The 18,988-nt window shown below is 43.8% G+C and overlaps 3 protein-coding genes across 3 annotated transcripts; 1 reads left to right on the plus strand and 2 right to left on the minus strand.

Annotated features, from left to right (window-relative positions):
* Positions 1-5,854: 5,854 nt before the first annotated feature.
* PHALS_05286 (uncharacterized protein) lies at positions 5,855-7,316 on the minus strand (the record flags this gene model as incomplete). The annotated part of the gene is made up of 2 exons (XM_024722838.1): positions 5,855-6,130; positions 7,197-7,316. 2 exons carry the CDS (start codon positions 7,314-7,316, stop codon positions 5,855-5,857), a joined length of 396 nt encoding a protein of 131 aa, XP_024573874.1.
* A 6,228-nt stretch (positions 7,317-13,544) lies between these two features.
* On the plus strand, positions 13,545-14,999 carry PHALS_05287 (Uncharacterised protein family UPF0546; the record flags this gene model as incomplete). Its single annotated transcript, XM_024722839.1, has 7 exons — positions 13,545-13,626; positions 13,696-13,784; positions 13,843-13,909; positions 13,994-14,089; positions 14,160-14,192; positions 14,258-14,326; positions 14,386-14,999. The coding sequence occupies 7 exons, from the start codon at positions 13,545-13,547 to the stop codon at positions 14,997-14,999; spliced, it is 1,050 nt and encodes a 349-aa protein (XP_024573875.1).
* Positions 15,000-15,090: 91 nt separating this feature from the next.
* PHALS_05288 (histone deacetylase) lies at positions 15,091-16,863 on the minus strand (the record flags this gene model as incomplete). The annotated part of the gene is made up of 7 exons (XM_024722840.1): positions 15,091-15,388; positions 15,448-15,700; positions 15,763-15,964; positions 16,021-16,382; positions 16,443-16,560; positions 16,636-16,748; positions 16,821-16,863. 7 exons carry the CDS (start codon positions 16,861-16,863, stop codon positions 15,091-15,093), a joined length of 1,389 nt encoding a protein of 462 aa, XP_024573876.1.
* Between the last annotated feature and the right edge of the window lie 2,125 nt (positions 16,864-18,988).

Genomic DNA, 18,988 nt, shown 5'->3' on the forward strand with positions numbered 1-18,988 from the left:
GTTGGCGCTTCTGAGCCTATGAGAAGCATAGTAAGTGCGCTCACCATAACACGGTTCCGATATTCTGTACGCCTATTTTACTGATGGACTATATTTAAGTGCTCATTCTACTTTGCGGGTTCATAGCTTGCAACCCGCAAGCCCAACACATTGTTGCTCTGTTTGACACATGGCAAATTTATGGCCGTCTCACCTTTCCTCACTCAGAGGAGGAATCCGGGTGTCATTTAAGTGGTATAAAATTCAAAATTTTATTTAGGTGAATACAGAATTAGTTATCACCAAATCGTATTAAGGAAATAAATAAATGCTATCCATACCATCACACGACCAGAACTATTTATAATACTTCACCGTGGTGAAACGTTGACAATAGTGTAAGGTGCACGTTCGTTAAAATATGATTACTACGCTTCCACAAACTCTTCATCCAAAATGTTCACCACATCGGGGTATAATTATCGACTTAGAATATCGCGCGAAAGTGAGCGCTTCAGGAGCAAACGTTGCGTCAGGAATTCTTATCCGACCAGTTTAGCAACTGCTTCTGCCCCGAAGAGCATCACCCGCATGGAAGTCTCAAAGTTCACGTACACTTCTGAGAGAGACAGAACACCGTGACCAACAACATATGAGACAGTATAAATGATGCAGCTGTGGTGATCTCCGTCGAGCAAGGTCATTGTAACCCACCGAAAATATTTCTCCTTCTTGAAAGACATGAGGTACAACCGCTCACTGTGGATCAGGTGCTCCCAACGCTCTGCCTCTCTGCTTCACCAGCTGCGCACTTTGGGCTCACTTCTGACAGCGGAATGTGCTACCAGCTTCCGCCATAAAATTAACGACGACATCTTGCCCGCTCTTAATGAGGAAGACCTGGGTAGCAATCCCAGCTTGTCTGCTTTTATCGCAATGTGATACGTATTGTACGATTAGGAATGTACATTCTGAGATTTTTGATTATTCCATCCGAAGCTGCTCGCCGCGCCAGACTGGACCTCTTGACTTCTATGCCTGCGGACTTCTGCTCTATCAAGACGTTAAATAAGCGATCAAGAGCTCCCTCTCAAGCACTTTTGATCCCTCAGAATGCCACTAGTTACACTACCATCAACGCTTAACGCAGCGCGATCACGTGAATCCGTAACCCCCATGAGGCCGTACGTTGGGTATTGAAACCGGCGAGAACATCGCACGCAATTTGTGCCTTAGGTGAGAAAGGGACGTTGCCGTACCCGATTTACAGCTTTACGAGATATATTATGTATCATAGACGTCTGAATGGAACGTGGAATAATGTGTGTCTTTGCGATGTACAAAGCACAACGTGGGCGCAAAGTGAAGCTCTTCACCATAAGATCTTGATGTCAACAGCCCTGCTCAACTCCATGAGGCTACTATCACCGCTGCCGGTTCAGTCTCAAATTTGGAAAAAGGTCAGGTCCCACTCGCTGGTAGAAAGCCTGGTGTGCTGAGTGAACATGGCACTCTTCTGGAGAAAAAGGACAGAGGGTGCGTCAGGTCGGCAGCAGCAGCGGCGCCATGACAAATTCGTTAAAGTGGGCCATGATTTCTGCAGAGAGGGTATTTCTTTTACTTCACCGATTAGTGAGTCAGATTTTATGTACCAGCCAGCTCATTTTTACTTTAGAGTGAGTCACCCCTTACTCATCAATCAGTGCCGGTGAAGGACAGTCCTCTCCTTACTCTTGTGAGCTTTGTTGATTATGGCGACACGCTGACTCTTTTCAAAAACTAGACACGTGGTCGATACTGGACTGACTGGGATGCGCTCTTTGAGCTACGGCATCGTAAACAGAGTAGCTTGAGGCACTTGATGCAAGTTAAGGCCGTAACTAGGACTTCGGGTTGATGGTAGAACAGCAAAAGATGTCAATTTGCCTTCGATTCAGCGGTCCAGATCCCATTGGATCGTAAAAGTGACGTCGTGGTATGGTTTCAGCAAGCCCATGTAAAACGTAGGATGTTCGCATTATCTTTGATATATGAAAAGTATAGATCAACCCTACCACTTACTAGCTGCGGCCGGCAACGGTCCAATCATGCGAGGTCGCGATTTAATCTGATTGACAAGACACTGCAAAGGCAGAAAGGCTAAACGCGTTCGATGAAAACTTTTCACAAATCTCAAAACATTTGTTTTATGTCTGCTTTTGGCATCTGCATATTTGTTTGGCATATTCTGGATCTTGGCCATAACGTCGACCACTCGACGTATGTTGATCAAATCTGAAAAAAAATAAAATGAAGCTGGGCTAATATTAAACGTCGAGACTATTATTGTTGAAGCCACTCGCAGCGCTACCGAGAAAAACAGGGGTAAGCCAACCCATTTCTATAAAATTGGATAAAGCCTGTAGCAAATATACACACGTAAATTAAATCAAAATTGATAATTGGTAGCCTTTCACTCCAGCACCGAAGCCATTCCGCGCAAGCGTTGTCCTCCACGCAATTATAGTATCTTGTCTGACCCTTGTCTGTGGATGGTTAGCAAAATGTTCAATCGGGTACCCAGTACTTTGAAAACGTTTGTCAACTTTCTGCAATCTTAATTCGTATCAAAGTATACTGGCAAGCTATGTTGGCAAAAAAACATTGCCGAAAACGATTTGGCTCTATCCTCAACGGCAACGGTGTTTCTGACAGCACCTAAACTGAGCCAATTTTCTTAGACGGATCATTATGACCACAATATCGGTACTACCAGACGCGAATGTCGAAAGACCTAAAATGATATATATTCGAATTGACTGCTTACTTTCGACCGGAGCCTACGGACCCTACGGACTTGCCAATAACGCTGATAACACCGAAGCATGCGACGAAAGCAAGTTTGACACGTTTTGCACGCGCAAGCACGTGTGCTTTTTCGTTGATCATGCACAATGCCTCCCAAACAGTATGTCCTTTTTCTTCCTGTTTTGAACAGTATACTGTAATCGAGAACTTCGTCGTGAGGTCCCACAACGTGTTCAAGGTCGAGCGGTCGATGCCTTAATACAGCAAGCCTATAGACGAAGATAGTTGTTCCACGCGCGGTCAGATGCTTTGATTAAGCGGCAATCGAGTTCGAAAGCTTCATGCTCTCCAAAGCGGTCAACAGCTCAAAACATGTTGTGCAAGACTTATTCGCAAATAGTATCGCCTCAACAATGCGCGACGTCACGATCGCGATCGCGGCAATTTATAGTCGAAGCGACGCGAAAGCGCATCTATTACATCATAAAATTGACCCAGCTTATATATATATTTTAAATATTTGGCATAGAAGATAAGACATTTGCTATTTTTGCGGAAGATGGGGTAACGACGTCGCTGTGCGTAACGACGCATGATCTGTGTAGACCACGAATGGCTTGGCACCAAGCAGATGTACCCTGGACTTGACAAGATCAAAGTTCATAGCAATTAGACTTTTGTCATTAACGGAATACTCTCTTTCTGCCACATAATCTGATGAGACTCAAACACGACGATGCGTATATGCCGATTGGTGTCTACTTGGAGTATGGAATATCCTATGACAAAGACCGAAACATGGAATGGCTGATCTAGATTCATGAAAAGTTTGGTTATGTTTTCTTTTACTGACTTGAAGACCGCCTATTCTGCCATACCACAGCACAATTTGACATCCTAATTAAGTAGATTGGGGAGGGACCGTGCAATGAAGGCATAATTTGCACTATACATGTGCAGGAAGCTGGTCACTTCAATCCACTTCATAAGTCTCTTTGAGACAGCTGCATTGATAATCTACAATGGCTATGACTTTATGCAAGAAATACCCATAGGTCATACTTGTCTAAATTGACGGACAGCTGATTAAGCACATACACTAGATCAATGCTTGTCAGTGTTTTTATGGGGTTCCACCCGTGCTCCATATATTTATTAATTAATATAGAGTCAAATAGGTATTTGCACATGCGCGAAGCGGTCTGAGCAAATGAACCACCAGACGTTTGAGTGTCGCTGGTATGTTAGACAGTCATTATGACATAATCCACCACCTTAAATGGTATACTCGTCGCAGTAAAGTACTATCACTATCTTTGTAACATTTCGAATCAAACCGAGTTCTACGTGTATGCCTCATTAGAAATAGATGGGTAAGAAAGTACTTGATTTCCTCAAAAGCTTTCAGATCTGCTTCTCGGTGGAGCCAAACAATTTTTTTGCGATGTTATAGCGATCTCTTTGACGCAAAACGCAATCTATTTAAGTGACAGCAATTCTATCGTGCATAAAGCGCATATGTATACATGGCATTGAATTTGCGTTAAATACACATTCAATGTACAGTTATCTTGTATGACTTGTATAAGGTTCGTCTACGATTGATCTCACTTCGTTGCACTACTGAAAATGTTGATTGCCTAAAAAACCCAGAACTAATGCTTGATATTTTAAACAGTTCGAAGAGAAAATAATCTGAGGCACTTCGTGCGCCAGGACATAACCCATTTGCATCTACATGTTCACATCTTCTTCACGTCCTAAAACAAGTTTTGATAGCTAACGCAAACCATGACGACATTGGCTTGAAAGTCTAAAAAGGAATGATCGGATAAAACGTGCATTGAATACGGATGGTATCCGCGACAACTGTACAAATGCAAACCGCTTGCTTGATTCGTGTCGCACATTAGTAAATTGGTAACTATCAAGTTTCTTTCGGCGAACGACTCACACGTAAAGCTGCGTTAGCGTGACGCTGAGATATAGATTTTTCATGTGCGAAATACCAGCTTTGGGCCTGCACATACGGTTGTCATTACCTGATACGAGTGATCCTTAGCGTTTCTAAGAGGACGATTGAGCGTGAAAACAATCAAGAGGTTGGACAATATAAAGAATTGCTCTTTTTAGAGTGTAGTGAATCGTGCCCTACATGGGACACCAGGCGTGTGTTGATACCTTCCTCGCACAAACCGGACGTGTATTCTTGCTGTATTTTAATTCTACCATATCATGTACTGCTTCGTATTGAGATTTGTAGTAACATGTGCAAGCTGATCAAGACCACAAACTCTGCCTTCACCACCAATTGTTTGGCTACTGTGCGCGAAACGTGCATTTTAGACCCATCACTGTAGGAAATTGCCGGTCATTTCACAAAATCTTGGCTAAAATTCAAACTGTTATTGTTAGAATAAAAGCTCTACTCCGACCGCGTGGGCATGGGCAATCGCCCGCCGACCCACGTCAAGTAGATGATTACAAGTGAGAAGCTGCACTAGCGTATGAATAAAAATGAAGCAAGAACACGGAGCCAAAGGAGCTAGCGTGATATGAAGATGTTGGCTTCCTGTTAAACCAGCAACATGCGCGCCGCTTAGAGATTGTCAACATCACAGCACAGTACATATAGTAAATTACATCAATTCTTACATTTCTACAGCCTCCTTATAAAGATCATACAATTGAGAGCAAAATGACACATATGCCCATGGTCAACGTCAGCGGCCTCACGGTTGGTACTATTGTGCTCCCACCAATGCCTGCTTGGGGCGCTCTTGTAGGCGCCTCACCAATTACCGCATCTAGCCCTTGAGCCGTTAGTTTTCCGATTCCCTTTGATAAAATTTTGCATCATTCACTTCATTATGATGGACGTCAAATTAGTTAAAGGGCTTGACGTCTTGAAGGTCACAGGGGCTTGCTAACGCTATAAACCAGCCCCCGCACTAATAGATTTTTAGCTGCTTGTTCTGATTCTAATAAAGTGTGCATAACAGTCGATAGACTTAAGCTTTCACATTATAACATTGCTCTTTATTTGGGCATCTTCCAGTTGTCTTGCTTGGCTTATGGCAGCGTAGTCCTATGTTGCAGCTCCACTTGCCGGTACAATCTCAATCAGAGAAACATCAACTCGAGACAGCAGTCCTAAAATTGGACTTCGGTAGCCGTAGCATCGTTTAGCGCTACGTAGCACGTACATAGACAGCAATAGCATTAAAACTGTTGCCACATCCCCTCTTTGAGCCAAATTGCAAAATGTATTTTTCGCGTTTAATTTGCAACAAGCATATGATTCTTCTGCGCCGCGCGGGTGTTGTGCGTTACGTAAATTATGACAGGCGTTTGCTTCGTGAGGCTGACATACCCGCTTGATGTGTACTAAGAGAACATCTTAACCGTCAACGACAAGGCACCTTGTCTCGACCTGGCGTCTGATGGTGCGCCAGATTTTAAGATGAGAAAGAATGATGTTCTTATTGTAATCAGATCACGAATAAAAAGTTTTGATACTTTAGCTACAACGCAAATTTACCATGTGCCAAGTGAAGGTTTCTTCACAATTCAGTTTAAAAGTCTCTGTGACGTCTGAGATAACGTCACAAGGATACACGAATTTGAGCTTGTTGCCGCACTCGTCATAGAAGTGCTAACTGGATGTCGCATGTGTGGTTGGAGTCGTCGCCAAAAAAATAAATTGCGCTAAATTGGACGATAATAATTAGTGCCTCATAAAATTCAGGAATGAAAATACGGTATCATCCATCAAACGGTAAAATAACTTCCAATTTTAATTGAGTAGACGGTTTAAGACCAGTTAGCATTGAATCTCATGCCAAAGGTATTAGAGCGATAGCCATTTAGAAAAATAAGTATATTTTGTAAACTTTTCTAGTACAGACAAGCAACATGATACAAATTCAGGGTTAGCGCTTACCGTTTTACTTGTCGACACAGCATAATGAAAGCTTCATGCGGATAGTTTGGACGTTACAAATCAGTGAATAGGGACAGCAGCGGCATAGTAACAGTATCAGCAAGTGCTATATTGATATATTCAGAGTTACACGAAGCACGTCCCGAGAATTGATACAAGCCAAAACATTGCGAGATAATGTATCTAGCATTTTGTACGATGCGCTTTGAGTTTGCTTGATGCGATACAGAATCACAAAATAGATGCAAGGAGAATGCCCCTCAAAACACGAAAAAGTTGGTCGAATGAAATGTGCTTTGAACGCGATTAGACATTTAAAAACGCCACACATCGCGTAAAAACGTACATGATTTTGATTGCTGAGACAAAGAAAAACCAATCGAGTGGGAACTGATCAAAGATCACCGGCGCGGTAGAAAAACATCAATTTTGAAGCCAAGTTGTTGGACGTTGAAAAGACGATATAAAACCCTTAGTATGTGCATACGTCATCCATACTCATTTTAAGTTGCAAGCCCTCGGCAAAATTATTGATATCAAAGTGTAATAGTGAGCCAAGGACACTATCTAGATCAAGCAAGATGCGTGGATTCCAGTTCGCAGGCATAACACGACGATATTAATATAAATGTCGCACCACTTACCTGATTTGCCGAAACGACAATCTTTTGTAGTTTCAGCTCACCAATCGATTGAAAGCTCATACTTTTAAAGCTACGACATGCATGCAGTCTATGATGAAGTTCCCACCTGTCCAATTTTATTGCGGAGAATGCTCCAAACTTCAGGTTTAGACTATGGTGCATAGGAAACAGAAATAGTAATATCGTTTACCAGCCCTACTGATGTCAGCTAGCTTGATTTGCACGCTTTAACGAGCATCGGAAAATTTGTCGCATTCTTTGCGATTGTCTGGCCATGCACAAGGCTTCGCAGCGCATCAGAATGCATTGAAACATGAAGTAGTGATAATACTTCAGTGTACGACAAACTACTCTTGACACTAAAAAAGTTAAGCCATCAGTAATGGCTATGTGCTTCAACTGTGACTGTAATTCGCCCCGACACCTAGAACGCGTGTACTTCAATGGCACTCACCAGCTTTGAAGGCACCGCATCATATGCCTCTATTTGAAGTGCCCAAGTCAGCGAGTTTGTTAATAATCTATGTAGCGTATCGTGTTATGGTGTGGGGACTCAAAACAATTATGTGTAAAGCTCAAATGTAACAAAGTTCAGGCTTTCATGAGAAATGATAGAGTCCGTAACGTCGAGGTCCGAGAGTCATGAGTTTCACGTCATGCGGTGCATATAGCGTTCTTGATTAAACATAGCAAAATAAGTAAATTTAGTATAGGTCAAATTTTTATTACTTTTAATATTTCCGGTTCGCTCGATCGGACCCATCCTCGGCGCATCATTATCAATGTCTTTTGAAGTCAAAGCTTCCACTTAGTATGGCGCACCTGTCCTTAATCTGACAATCAGACCGTAATAATCTAAATCTTATTGGTGGATTATCTGTTTATCAGTATGACTCGACACGCTTTTTAACGTCATGTATCTGTTTGGTCCCGGGATGCAACGCAAATGACAACTTAAGGGCCAGAAATGGTAAGATCTTGCTAGTACGCTCATTATCAATGAGGACGTGCCTGTGAGAAATATCTAGGAGGGGCCCATATAGGTGCCAGTGGAAGCATATACGAATCTGCCCGTGAGGCTGCTTATGTTAAGCGCTTTCAGCCCTTAAGGGACAAGGACAGATAATTTCCACTCTGGGCATGACAGGCAGGGATCACCATGACCTCAGCCATGTTCTTGTCAGAGTACCAGCTTGCAGCGTTAGCGGTCTCACCTCAACAAGGTTGCAAGCCTAAGTGATCTTTTATTCATATGCATTCTTTAAGTAATCAAAGCATTTCCGATATGAGTAGAGCTGACGCGACATTTGTCACGAGCGTTTATACTGACTGATGAGGTGTATCGGATGCGAAATTACTGTTACCAGAGCTACTGAATCACTGTCGGCTCAAAGGAAAGAGATAATTACCATACTATCTCCAGAGGTAACGATCTCTTCTCGATCAATTGTAGCAGACGCTCTTTTGGAGGCGGAGCAGGTTCTATCTTCGCGAATGATCGCCGAACAGTTGTGACCGATATCACAACCTTCCGTGCTCGTTCAACTTCTTAAGAAAGCAGTTGTTTCTGCATTGATGATGAAGTTGAAATCCGCCTTCACTTACGTGGAAAATCTACGAGGACAGCATAGTCGACAGACCCTGGATTTGCTGAGCAATAAGAGGAAGCCACTTAAGCTGCCGAGCGGCACCGCCAAATTTATGTTGATGGTAGTACTAGACATTTATTATCTGCGCTCCTTCGTTGCTCTCGGCTAGGAGGTAGGAGGGGTCGCGCTCACCCGCAGTACCGTCCAACGTCCTGTCGTTTATTAACGTGAAGCCTTCCAATGTGCATGGCGTCATACTGGACCAGAACTTAGTTTTTTGTACTCTCTGATGTTGGGGTCACAGAAGCCCAGCCTTTCAAATGTTGACTCGCTCGCCATAAAATGATGAAACAACGACCTGAAACTGCTGATTGACAACATCACATATAAACGATGTTGAACGTAGACAGTGCACGGGGGTAGTAGAGATACAAAATGCAGATACGATATCCTTGCATTTTGCGACATGAACACTAGAAAAAGCTCCGAAAGCCCATTCGTGACTAATAATGTTTAAGGACGCTGACAGCATGGTACATCGACGCACTGTGGCCGTGGATTCGATGCAGGATATCATCTTTGGTATGATGTGGCTGAAGAAAAACCGTCATAAGACACATATCGACTGGATGTACATATATATGGATACCTCACACTTCTCGTTAGGCGGAGAATTGGTAAGTAGTATACCCACGACAGCTAAGAAGCAGAATCGCGGATTTGTCGGGCTCGATTCTTATATGGCCTCAGTGAGGCCACGAGATTGTCCGAATCGAAGTCGCTTTTTCCCTTGCGCATTTCGTAAAAGCAATAAGCAGATGCAAGCTGCGATCACTACTCGAGACAAAAAGTTGCCAATCGTTCTTCAATGCCATTATTTTGTATCATGGTGGAGGAAGGCATGAGCAAAGTTATGTCGTGTATTCAGAGTGTATATCTGGCTGATGCAATGTTTGGTCACTGCATGTATCGAGACAGCTGGTTACACGCACTATTGCGCTAAGGCAGCTTTACCTTGAGGCTTGGTCTTCTTCCGTAGCTGCCATACGCGCCCATTAAACTACAAAGCTTGTGGATCTCTTGATCTAATGAAGGCTGAAGTAATTATAGATAATCCTAATCGTGACCTAAAATAGCAATAAAAGTGCTTGATTGTAACATCCTACTAATTAGTGGAGTGCAAACTAAGTTTAAAGTGACTAAGTATGTAACACTCAAACTGTGTAATGGCCTACCACCCCAATACACTACATTAAGTTGAAATATCTGTCTTAGATCTGGTGGAGATGATAAAGAGCAACTGTGTGTTGCAACTTGCTGCCCAGAGCCTGTAAATACATGTACGAGCAAACTTGTCTCGCAATGTTCTGACCAAAAGTCGGTGCAGACAAGCAAGAGTGATTGTGTATCCTGGTCTACGGTGCCGAAGCCAATGCAAACGGACACTGATAGTCGTAAATTAAAGGGTATGGACAAGTATATGATCAGGTTTCGTCACAATGGAGTCAGCAGTGCCATGTGACGCACGCGTCTTGAAGAGCAGAGAAGCTCCACGAGTGTGTGACACATAATTCTCTTGCTCGTGAAATTTGTGGCCATGAATGTACTAGCGTTTGTAAACTTCTCTCGGTTACTCCGGCATATGCTCTGATCAAGCTTGATAAGACTCCTCAAATAATGCAACAAATTTTTGCAAGACGGTGATGTCGCCAAAAGTGTACAGCTTGTACCGGAGGAGAAGTTAAAATCATAACCGACGTAAAAAGGCCATCTTTCCGACACTTGTAGAAAACTGGTGCCGGACGTGGGGAATTGCTGTTACGTCTTGTTTCGCTGATCGCAAGAATAATAGAACGTGATGGTGAGGGTACCACCGCGGGTATTGCCCAAAGATGCAGGATTTGGGCATTAAATTGACCTAGTGTATGTCTCTCAGCAAGAGGGTAGTGCGACGTTACAGACAGTTCTTCGTTGCCATGCGTAAAGCCATTTAATGAGAGAGTTCATCTCTCCATTCGGCACCGACTTTTCTATAGAAAAAAGAATGGTAAGTGGCGAATAGTGTATCCTAATTATACGCTTACAGCTGCCACTAGTCTGGCATAAATTTCGATAATTTGCAAGCGTGTGCTGCAGAACAACAAAGTAGAATGCACCGTGTTCAGAACTTTATCCCTAGTGTTAGGTCATTATCATCTTATCATGAGAAGCAGTGTATATGCTCTCGTTTCGATGAGAGTGGTTAGCTAGATGCTCTGAAAAAGCTGATCATGCCCCTGAGACCGTCCGATTTGTGACGTCTAATCGTCCGGCCACGCTTCTGTAGAAGCCACATCAAGCCCATAAGCTCAATTGAATTTCGACGATTAACTCATCGGTAGCCGTACGGCACTCAGAAAATCGAATGTGAACATCTACAATTGTTTGCCATAAATTCGAATGTGTATTGAAGCCGTCAAAAAATTTCTAAATCATTCATTTCGAATTGGGGTATACGAGTAGGTCCCGCGAATGGCACGACCCCTTACTGATTTATTCGATAATGGTCAAATGGTGCTGGAGTGCAGTACAAAATTGGGCCCTATGAGGCTGCAGAAAAAACTCACATAAGTGCGCGATTCTGACCATTTCAGATCCGGATCAGCCATTTCAAGCGTTCTGTGACGCTTCAGTATTTACCATAGGTTGTGCTGTAAGTTAAGCAAGTATCAATAGGCGTAAATGCTTCATAAAGGTTAAGTTTTGCCAATGTAAAAGCGGCAAGAAAGCTACTCCTTCATGACAAGGATCTACTCGCGTTGAAATCAAGATTGGGGGGGGTATTCGCCATTTTTGATCTGCATACATCATGCGTTGCTGTGCACAGCGATCAACCATGCTGAAGATGGACGTACCATGGGAGTGGTCATACAGTTGTATAGACGCACTCACTCAAATTAAGATCAGCTTAATGAAAGTACCATTACTTGCTTTATCAGATGATTCCAAGCCGTATAGCGTGGTGTGTGGCGCTTCTGAGGTTGTGTATTATTGCAAAAGGTCATGTCGAGTCGTTTTAATCGCGACAGCAGAAGCCAGCAGAATGGAACTACCCTGTCCACGACAGGAAGCTTTTAGCCATAAAATAGGTTCTGGTAAACTTTCGGATTCATCTCTTGGGCTCAGCTCCGTTTGTCGTGTACACGGATCATGCAAGCTTACGTTATGCGGTTCAGTCGCCTCACTTTTCACAGCGAATGTCTTGCTGGTTATCATTCATCGCAGAAGACAGCTTAATGATCGCCTACAAGCCATGGAAATTGAACGCATTGTGACGTCGTCCTGATTGTGAGTTAGCTCATATCAGTAATATCGAATTCAATGTTTTCGATATGATACGTCGAGCGTATGCTGAGAACAAACAGAGTGATCTGATCATCAAAGCTTTGTCATCGAGTGATGTGAAATTTCATGACAAGCTACCTGGTCGCTTGAAAATAAGGTTGCATCGTAATGCGTGGAAGGATAGACTTCTTCACTATGAAGTTGCGCGTGACGATGGACCACGGATTGTGTTTCCCCACAACGAGGATTTGAAGTACTAGATAGTGTTTGAGATGCATGATACGCCGATTGCCGGTCACTTTGGCCATGAGAAGACCTACAAGTCTCTCAGTACCCAATTTGGGCGGCCTCACATGTACAAGTGGGTGGAACGATACGTGAAGACATGCGATGTCTGTCAGCGCGTGAAGAGCGCATGGCACACGCAAGTATCACTGCAGAGTCTCCCTGTTCCTACTGCCTGTTGGAAGTCAGTCGGTCTCGAGTTTTTTTGGTTTTCACGAGAATGCTGACGGCCACAATGGGGTACTCGTTTTTGTTGATAGACTTAACACGATGGTTGCCACGTATCTCACAGAAATGGCATGATGCCTCCCCTTCTCTACCGAGTTGGCCTGAGTGGTAAGGTATAACCCGGGTCGGATTATTGGGGTAGCGGGGCGCTTTTTTTGCGTGGCTCCGGCTACAGATTGTCGCATGTCGGGATGGTGTCGTCGCCAATACGTGTGACGACTCGTACAAAACACAACACGTGTTGCACTGCTTTACCTTCGGGAGTAAGACGTTTTTAAGGCCCAAATGTCGCTACATCAAAGCGTATTTCTACACTGACTCACAAAACATGCAGTATAGGTGTGCCTCATGCTAAAGCATCAGATACAGAATCACTTGATCTGTATAGAGTGGTCATCTCGGTAGGGAAAAGACATACGGCACAGCAAGCTCTATATACTGATAAAAAGTGTCAACGGATAAAGTCTGCCACATTCGTCGGCACCCTTGGTCAGCCTGCCGACTCCTAGCATCGACTATATATCCACGAAAAAAATATTTCTCGAGCCAGTCAGCGACCAATTCATTTGCTGAAGCATAATGAACTTTGTTTAATCGTGCACTGTCAGTTTTGGTTTATTAGTGTGCTAGTTAGACTTTTTCTGTTGCCGCATCCTCGAATGTTTCTTTTTTATGCAATTTTCTTTGAATTTTCAATTACGATTTGTATACAGCACTACATTTATTAGCTCGCCCGAAAATTACCGGTTTGTAAAGAAACGTAACATGAATACCCCGGTCTCGACTTTGCTATCCTTTCTCTTTGTGGGGGCGCTTTGGGGCTGCACCAATCCACTTATCAAGCGAGGCAAAAACACTTATACCCAGCGCATTCATTAGAAACGTACTGACGTATTTGCTGAACGTATTCTTCCAGGAAGTAATGATAACGTGATGTACACTCGTAAGGACAATAGTATAGAAGAGTTCGTCAAGCAATTTGTGGGGTTAGTCAAGAACTGGCAGGTAAGATCCAAGAATCAGATCACCATTAAGCTTTAAAGACTTAATTGTCTTGCTGTAGTTCCTGGTACCATTTGCTCTGAATCAGAGTGGGTCTGTGGTATACGTTTACCTACTTGGATCAGTAGGTGCGATCTTCTCTGAAATTTCATCAAAATGCTAGAATATAATTACAGCTGCGGATATTTGTGTAATTTCTTGGTTCTGCATAGATATTTCAAATGCTGTTCCAATTTCCAACTCGCTTACGTTCGTGTTCACCGCAATCACGAGTCGTCTCCTCGGGGAAAAGCCTCAACGCCCTAGATGTACGTGTATCCATTTTAAGTATCACACTAAATAATAATCTATCTCTTTCGGTTTTGTATCATGTTTTAGCAACATATACTGGCATGGTTTTAATTCTTCTAGGTGTAGCTATTTGCTTGCATAGTAAGTAGTTATCAATTTCAAACCCCTAGATATAAATATATTAGTGTACCACATCAACGTATTGGCGATGGGCAGTTCGTCTGATGAGAGTGATGACGACTTCGTTCCTGAAGGTGCCTTCATCTCAGGCAGCTTCTTCCATGACTATTCTAACCATAAATTTACTGGTTAGCTGACGAAGAGCAGGATGGTGACTCGATAAATACAAGCAAAGCGATGGACGAGCATCGCAGCGGTACAACTGACTCTCATTTGGACAAACTTTGGGATGACATGAATGCGTCTACTTCGGTCTCACAGACGGCAGCAATCAAGACCTCAAAGCTTCTCAATGGTCTCATTAAAAAAACAACACGCTTAGCCGATAAGAAGAAGAAACAAAAGCTGCATGAGTTTTCCATACCCATTTTAAGCGTGGACGTTAAGAGGTCGAGGAAAGACTTGGCAGAGGAAACTGTGATTGATCGCAAAATGGATCGAATAATCAAGTTTGCTGGAAAAGAGTACACTGTAGCAAGTGCTGCTAGTGGTACGCGGGAAAAAAAAGGTCTAGATAAGGTGTTGGAGTCGCTCGATGAGCCGAAAAAGGTGTCGACAATGGTGAAAACGTCGCTTGACTGGGACAAGTTTAAAGAGAAGGAAGGGATTGAGGATGAACTTACGCACTACACTAAGGATGGGTATCTTGAAAGGCAGGAATTTTTACAGCGTCTTGATCTCAAGCGCTTCGAGCTTGAAAAGGCTGAGCGTGACAAACAGCGCAAACTCCAGCAGCATTCGAAATAGAGCGAAGTCGTATCATAACATCTTTTAGCCATTTTATAGATCGATATGAATTGAATGAAAATGCACAAAAGCCACTTGTTTGCCTCACTGTCTAGTCCACATCCATCGGGACAACATCCGGCGCCGTATTGTCCAATCCTTCTACCACCTGAACAGAACTGTTTTTTGCATTGTCGCTGGTATCAGCTTCGACTTCTGCATTTCCTCGCTGGTCCTTGTCGTCTTTATAAAATTCTGCTTCATGCTGTCGTTTACCATCATTTTCGGCACGTGAGTCCGGGTCTGCTGCATCTTCATCCTCTTCACGCAACATATAAACTGGAGGTGCTTGATTCATCTGAATGCTTGGAGCTCCAGTAAGCGCACTAAGATTTTCAAATATTTTTTGCCTAAATGGTAGGCAAGCTTAAGTAAAGACAGTTGCGATTAGTACCATTAAATCACGTACTTGCACTCGTCCAAATATTCTCTAGAATTGGCGTTCTCAAGATCGGGATCAGGTTCTAAGTGAAGCTTAAAATTTGGGGCGTAGAACTCGAAGTAATCATTGTATGGAATGTTATTGGACACTTCTTCGTCGAGCAAAATCGACGTTTCGTATGCCCACGCTCGTGATACATTGCGAATTGTATACCCACCACCTCCGAGCACTAGCATTGGCAGGCCAAAACTTTTCACGAATCTTACACATTCTCCGTGGCCTTAGCAACAGTGAAAGATAAATAAATGCAAAAATACCGTCGACTAGTGTCAGCGTGCAAACCTTTTGTAGTCACGTTGAAACATCCTAGGCGATCTCCTGTTAGCGAATCCGCACCACATTGCAGCACAACAGCAGATGGACAAAACGTCTCCATTACCTTCTGGATAACCGGTTTAAACACACTTTCGTAACTCTCGTCGTTCATGCCGCTAAGCAAGGGGAAGTTGACTGCGTAATACTTTCCATTTTTGGCGCCGATATCCTGACCGTTTAGTAAGATTAGCTTCATTAGCAGACATTACCGGTTGAAGTCTATACCTTAATATCTCCCGTTCCCGGAAAGAAGTCTCCATATTTGTGAAAAGAAACAGTCATGACTCGATCTGTGACATAAAAAGCTTCCTCCACGCCATCTCCATGATGCACATCAATGTCAATGTAAAGCACGCGCGGATGGTATTTGAGCAGCTCCAAAATGCCTAGCACAATATCGTTCACGTAGCAAAATCCTGAGCCTTCGGACTTCTTAGCATGATGAAGACCTCCTGCCCAATTGATCGCAATATCGCACTGTCCATGGTTCAAGCGGCTCACAGCGTCCAGTGTGCCGCCAGAGTAAATCTGGCAAAAGTCAAAAATGCCGTCGAAAACGGGACAATCCGTCAGCTCGCCCAAGTTGTCTACATATATAAGGACCGCATACGTAAATATTTCCGCCTCATACTCTTAAAGTACCGTACATTTTTGCAGCTCAGAGGCCAATTCTTTTTGATTACTAGGACTAATCTTCTGCAAAAAGTCGATATAATCAGGTGCGTGAAAGGTTTTGATCTCTTCAGCCGACGCAATGTGTGGCTCCTTTAATGACAACACAGGGTCAAATCGTTTTTTTAATATTACAAAGTAAATATTGCACAATGTTCTATCACTTACAAAGATGTCCATCTTGCGATACAGATCGTAGTTGACGACCAGGTGGTGCGCCAACTTCATGCGGTGAGGCTTCATGGGATGGCCTGGACCATAGTAGAAATGTCCTTCCTCGGCTATACGAGATCAGACATGGGGTGGATATTAACGTATTAAGCAGATATATCGTGAATTATTGTTTGACGCACGGTGATAGAAGTACGACACGCGCTTCTTGGTAGCGCTAGCCATCTTAAGTAGAAAAGGCACCAGTATTATCGTTACATACGATTTGTTATTTATGTACTGATACATGACATACACAAAGTGCGACGACAAATTGATGCCCATTCAAGCCGTACTTTTTTGTGTCAAGGTATCTGAGGCGATAGTGACTATCAGGCATGTCGTGAGGGTCGGTATTGATGGGCGAGTATAATTTACAGGCAGAAACTAGTCATTAGCCGAAGAAGATATTGGCTACCAAGACCTTCAGATTTTTCCTAATACCTCTCACTAAAACGTTAGCTGACTACCTCACGCCATTACACATTCTCATTTACTTCATTCAAATCTTGCCTTGCCAACGGGCGCCCAAAAACATCGCCGAAAAACGAAAAATCCTCGAATAAATTGGCTGACATGCAGACGGTGTGCATATCACTATTTATAGCTTTAAACCATTGAATGATGCTTGTTACGCACACGCACTGATAGCAAAAAATGTTGGGATCAGACTGTCGCTCCGCGAGTGCTATCAAATTCCTCAAGTCCTCGTTCCGAAAGAGTGCTGACGGCGCTTAGAGCAGCATCGATAGAGAAATCCGAACCCTTTGTAAGATTGTACCCTGAACTGTAAGTGCTGACGAGATAATCAAGATAATTTGTAATCAATTCCCACACTGGATGGGAAAAGCCTGCCGCCTCGCCCGTCTCACACCTACACAGCAGCTTTAGTACGAGCGTCCTACTAGAGCATCAATCAAAGTTTGACATTGCGAAGCTCGAAGCACGACGCGGACGTCGGGGTTGAAAGCCATCACAGCCAGTACTTGTTGCTAAGAGTCCGCTTATATTCACGAGACCGCTGCTAATGCAGACCAAGCGTCTTCTTCGGTCCCATACTCGCTCGTGGGAACCGTGCTGGTTTAGATGGCCCTATCTCCTCTGAAGGGGTCAGAAAAGAGTTAGGAGTGCACCAAGTTGTAGCTAGCAATGGAGCCAGGTCAAACCTGCTAAAGTGGGGCCTTAAACGCTCACTACTTTAAAACTTATATTTCGATCAGTTCAGCAGATTATGGTAGCTGGAGCGGGGCTGCCGTAGCTTTGCGCTTGAAGAAAGCTTAATTTAGGTCATCGACCTTACTTTCTTCACAAGAATCAGTACGAGTGTAGCGAATCGCAATCCGCTACCGCCAAGAGTAGTTAGTACCCTAACCCAAAGCTAATAAACTCTTCTGTTTAAGTTCAAACTGACTTTATTTGTATCTGCGGCAAAGCCGCCTAAATTTAAATGTATAGCTTTTCCCAAATATACATAGTAAAATCTAAATACATGCATAACTACTGCCACGTACCGTAGTCTTATTTGGGTGCAGTCACACCATGCCCATCTCGTGTGACACACACGCCTTTTACCAGGGTATGTGTAACCTCGTCACACTCTCCTCATTAAGATTGTGAACATTTACAGTTTCAATCTATTATTGCCTCAACGAGGCTTGCGTGTCCACAAGACACTGCAACTTGGTTCGTTGGAACGAAAGAATTCCGCGCTCAATGAGCCCTGTGCCAACGAAACTGAAGTCACCAAGTCTCGCTGGTTCTGATAGCGCACACGGGCAGAGTCGAACTTCGTCTCCCGCACGCGTTGCCATGTCGGACCGTGTCTCTACGGCATCGATGGATGTAAATCCTAGGCTCGATGAGCCTGAGCGTCGCGCTCCGCGTACGCTATCAGTGACGAGTGACCTCGTTGAGGATGTGCAGGTGGTCGACTACGAGTTTACCGGGAGGGATGACGAGGAAGGCGAGCCGCACCAGCGGCGTGAGACGACCCCGGCTCGCGCCTTGCGGACCCCATGTCCGTTTCTTGACCTCTCATCACCTGTGGGACGTGGTGTCATCACCAATAACCGCGATGAGGCACAGAAGCGACAGCTGGAAGCTGCCCGTAAGGCGGCCATGATGCGCGCCCATTCACAGCCGGTCATTGACCTTCGTGTGGAATATGACTTCCACCCGGCAGATCCCGCTTTGAAAGCGAAGGACGTGTTAACTCGATCGTTACGCCTCGACATCATCGGACCCTCTGCCATTACGGAAAGCTCTTCGAGCTCGTTTCTTGGTTCCACAAGAATTTCCGTTGGAAGCTTAC

Source organism: Plasmopara halstedii, assembly GCF_900000015.1.
Source record: "Plasmopara halstedii genome assembly, contig: Scaffold_289, whole genome shotgun sequence".
Classification (NCBI taxonomy): domain Eukaryota; phylum Oomycota; class Peronosporomycetes; order Peronosporales; family Peronosporaceae; genus Plasmopara; species Plasmopara halstedii.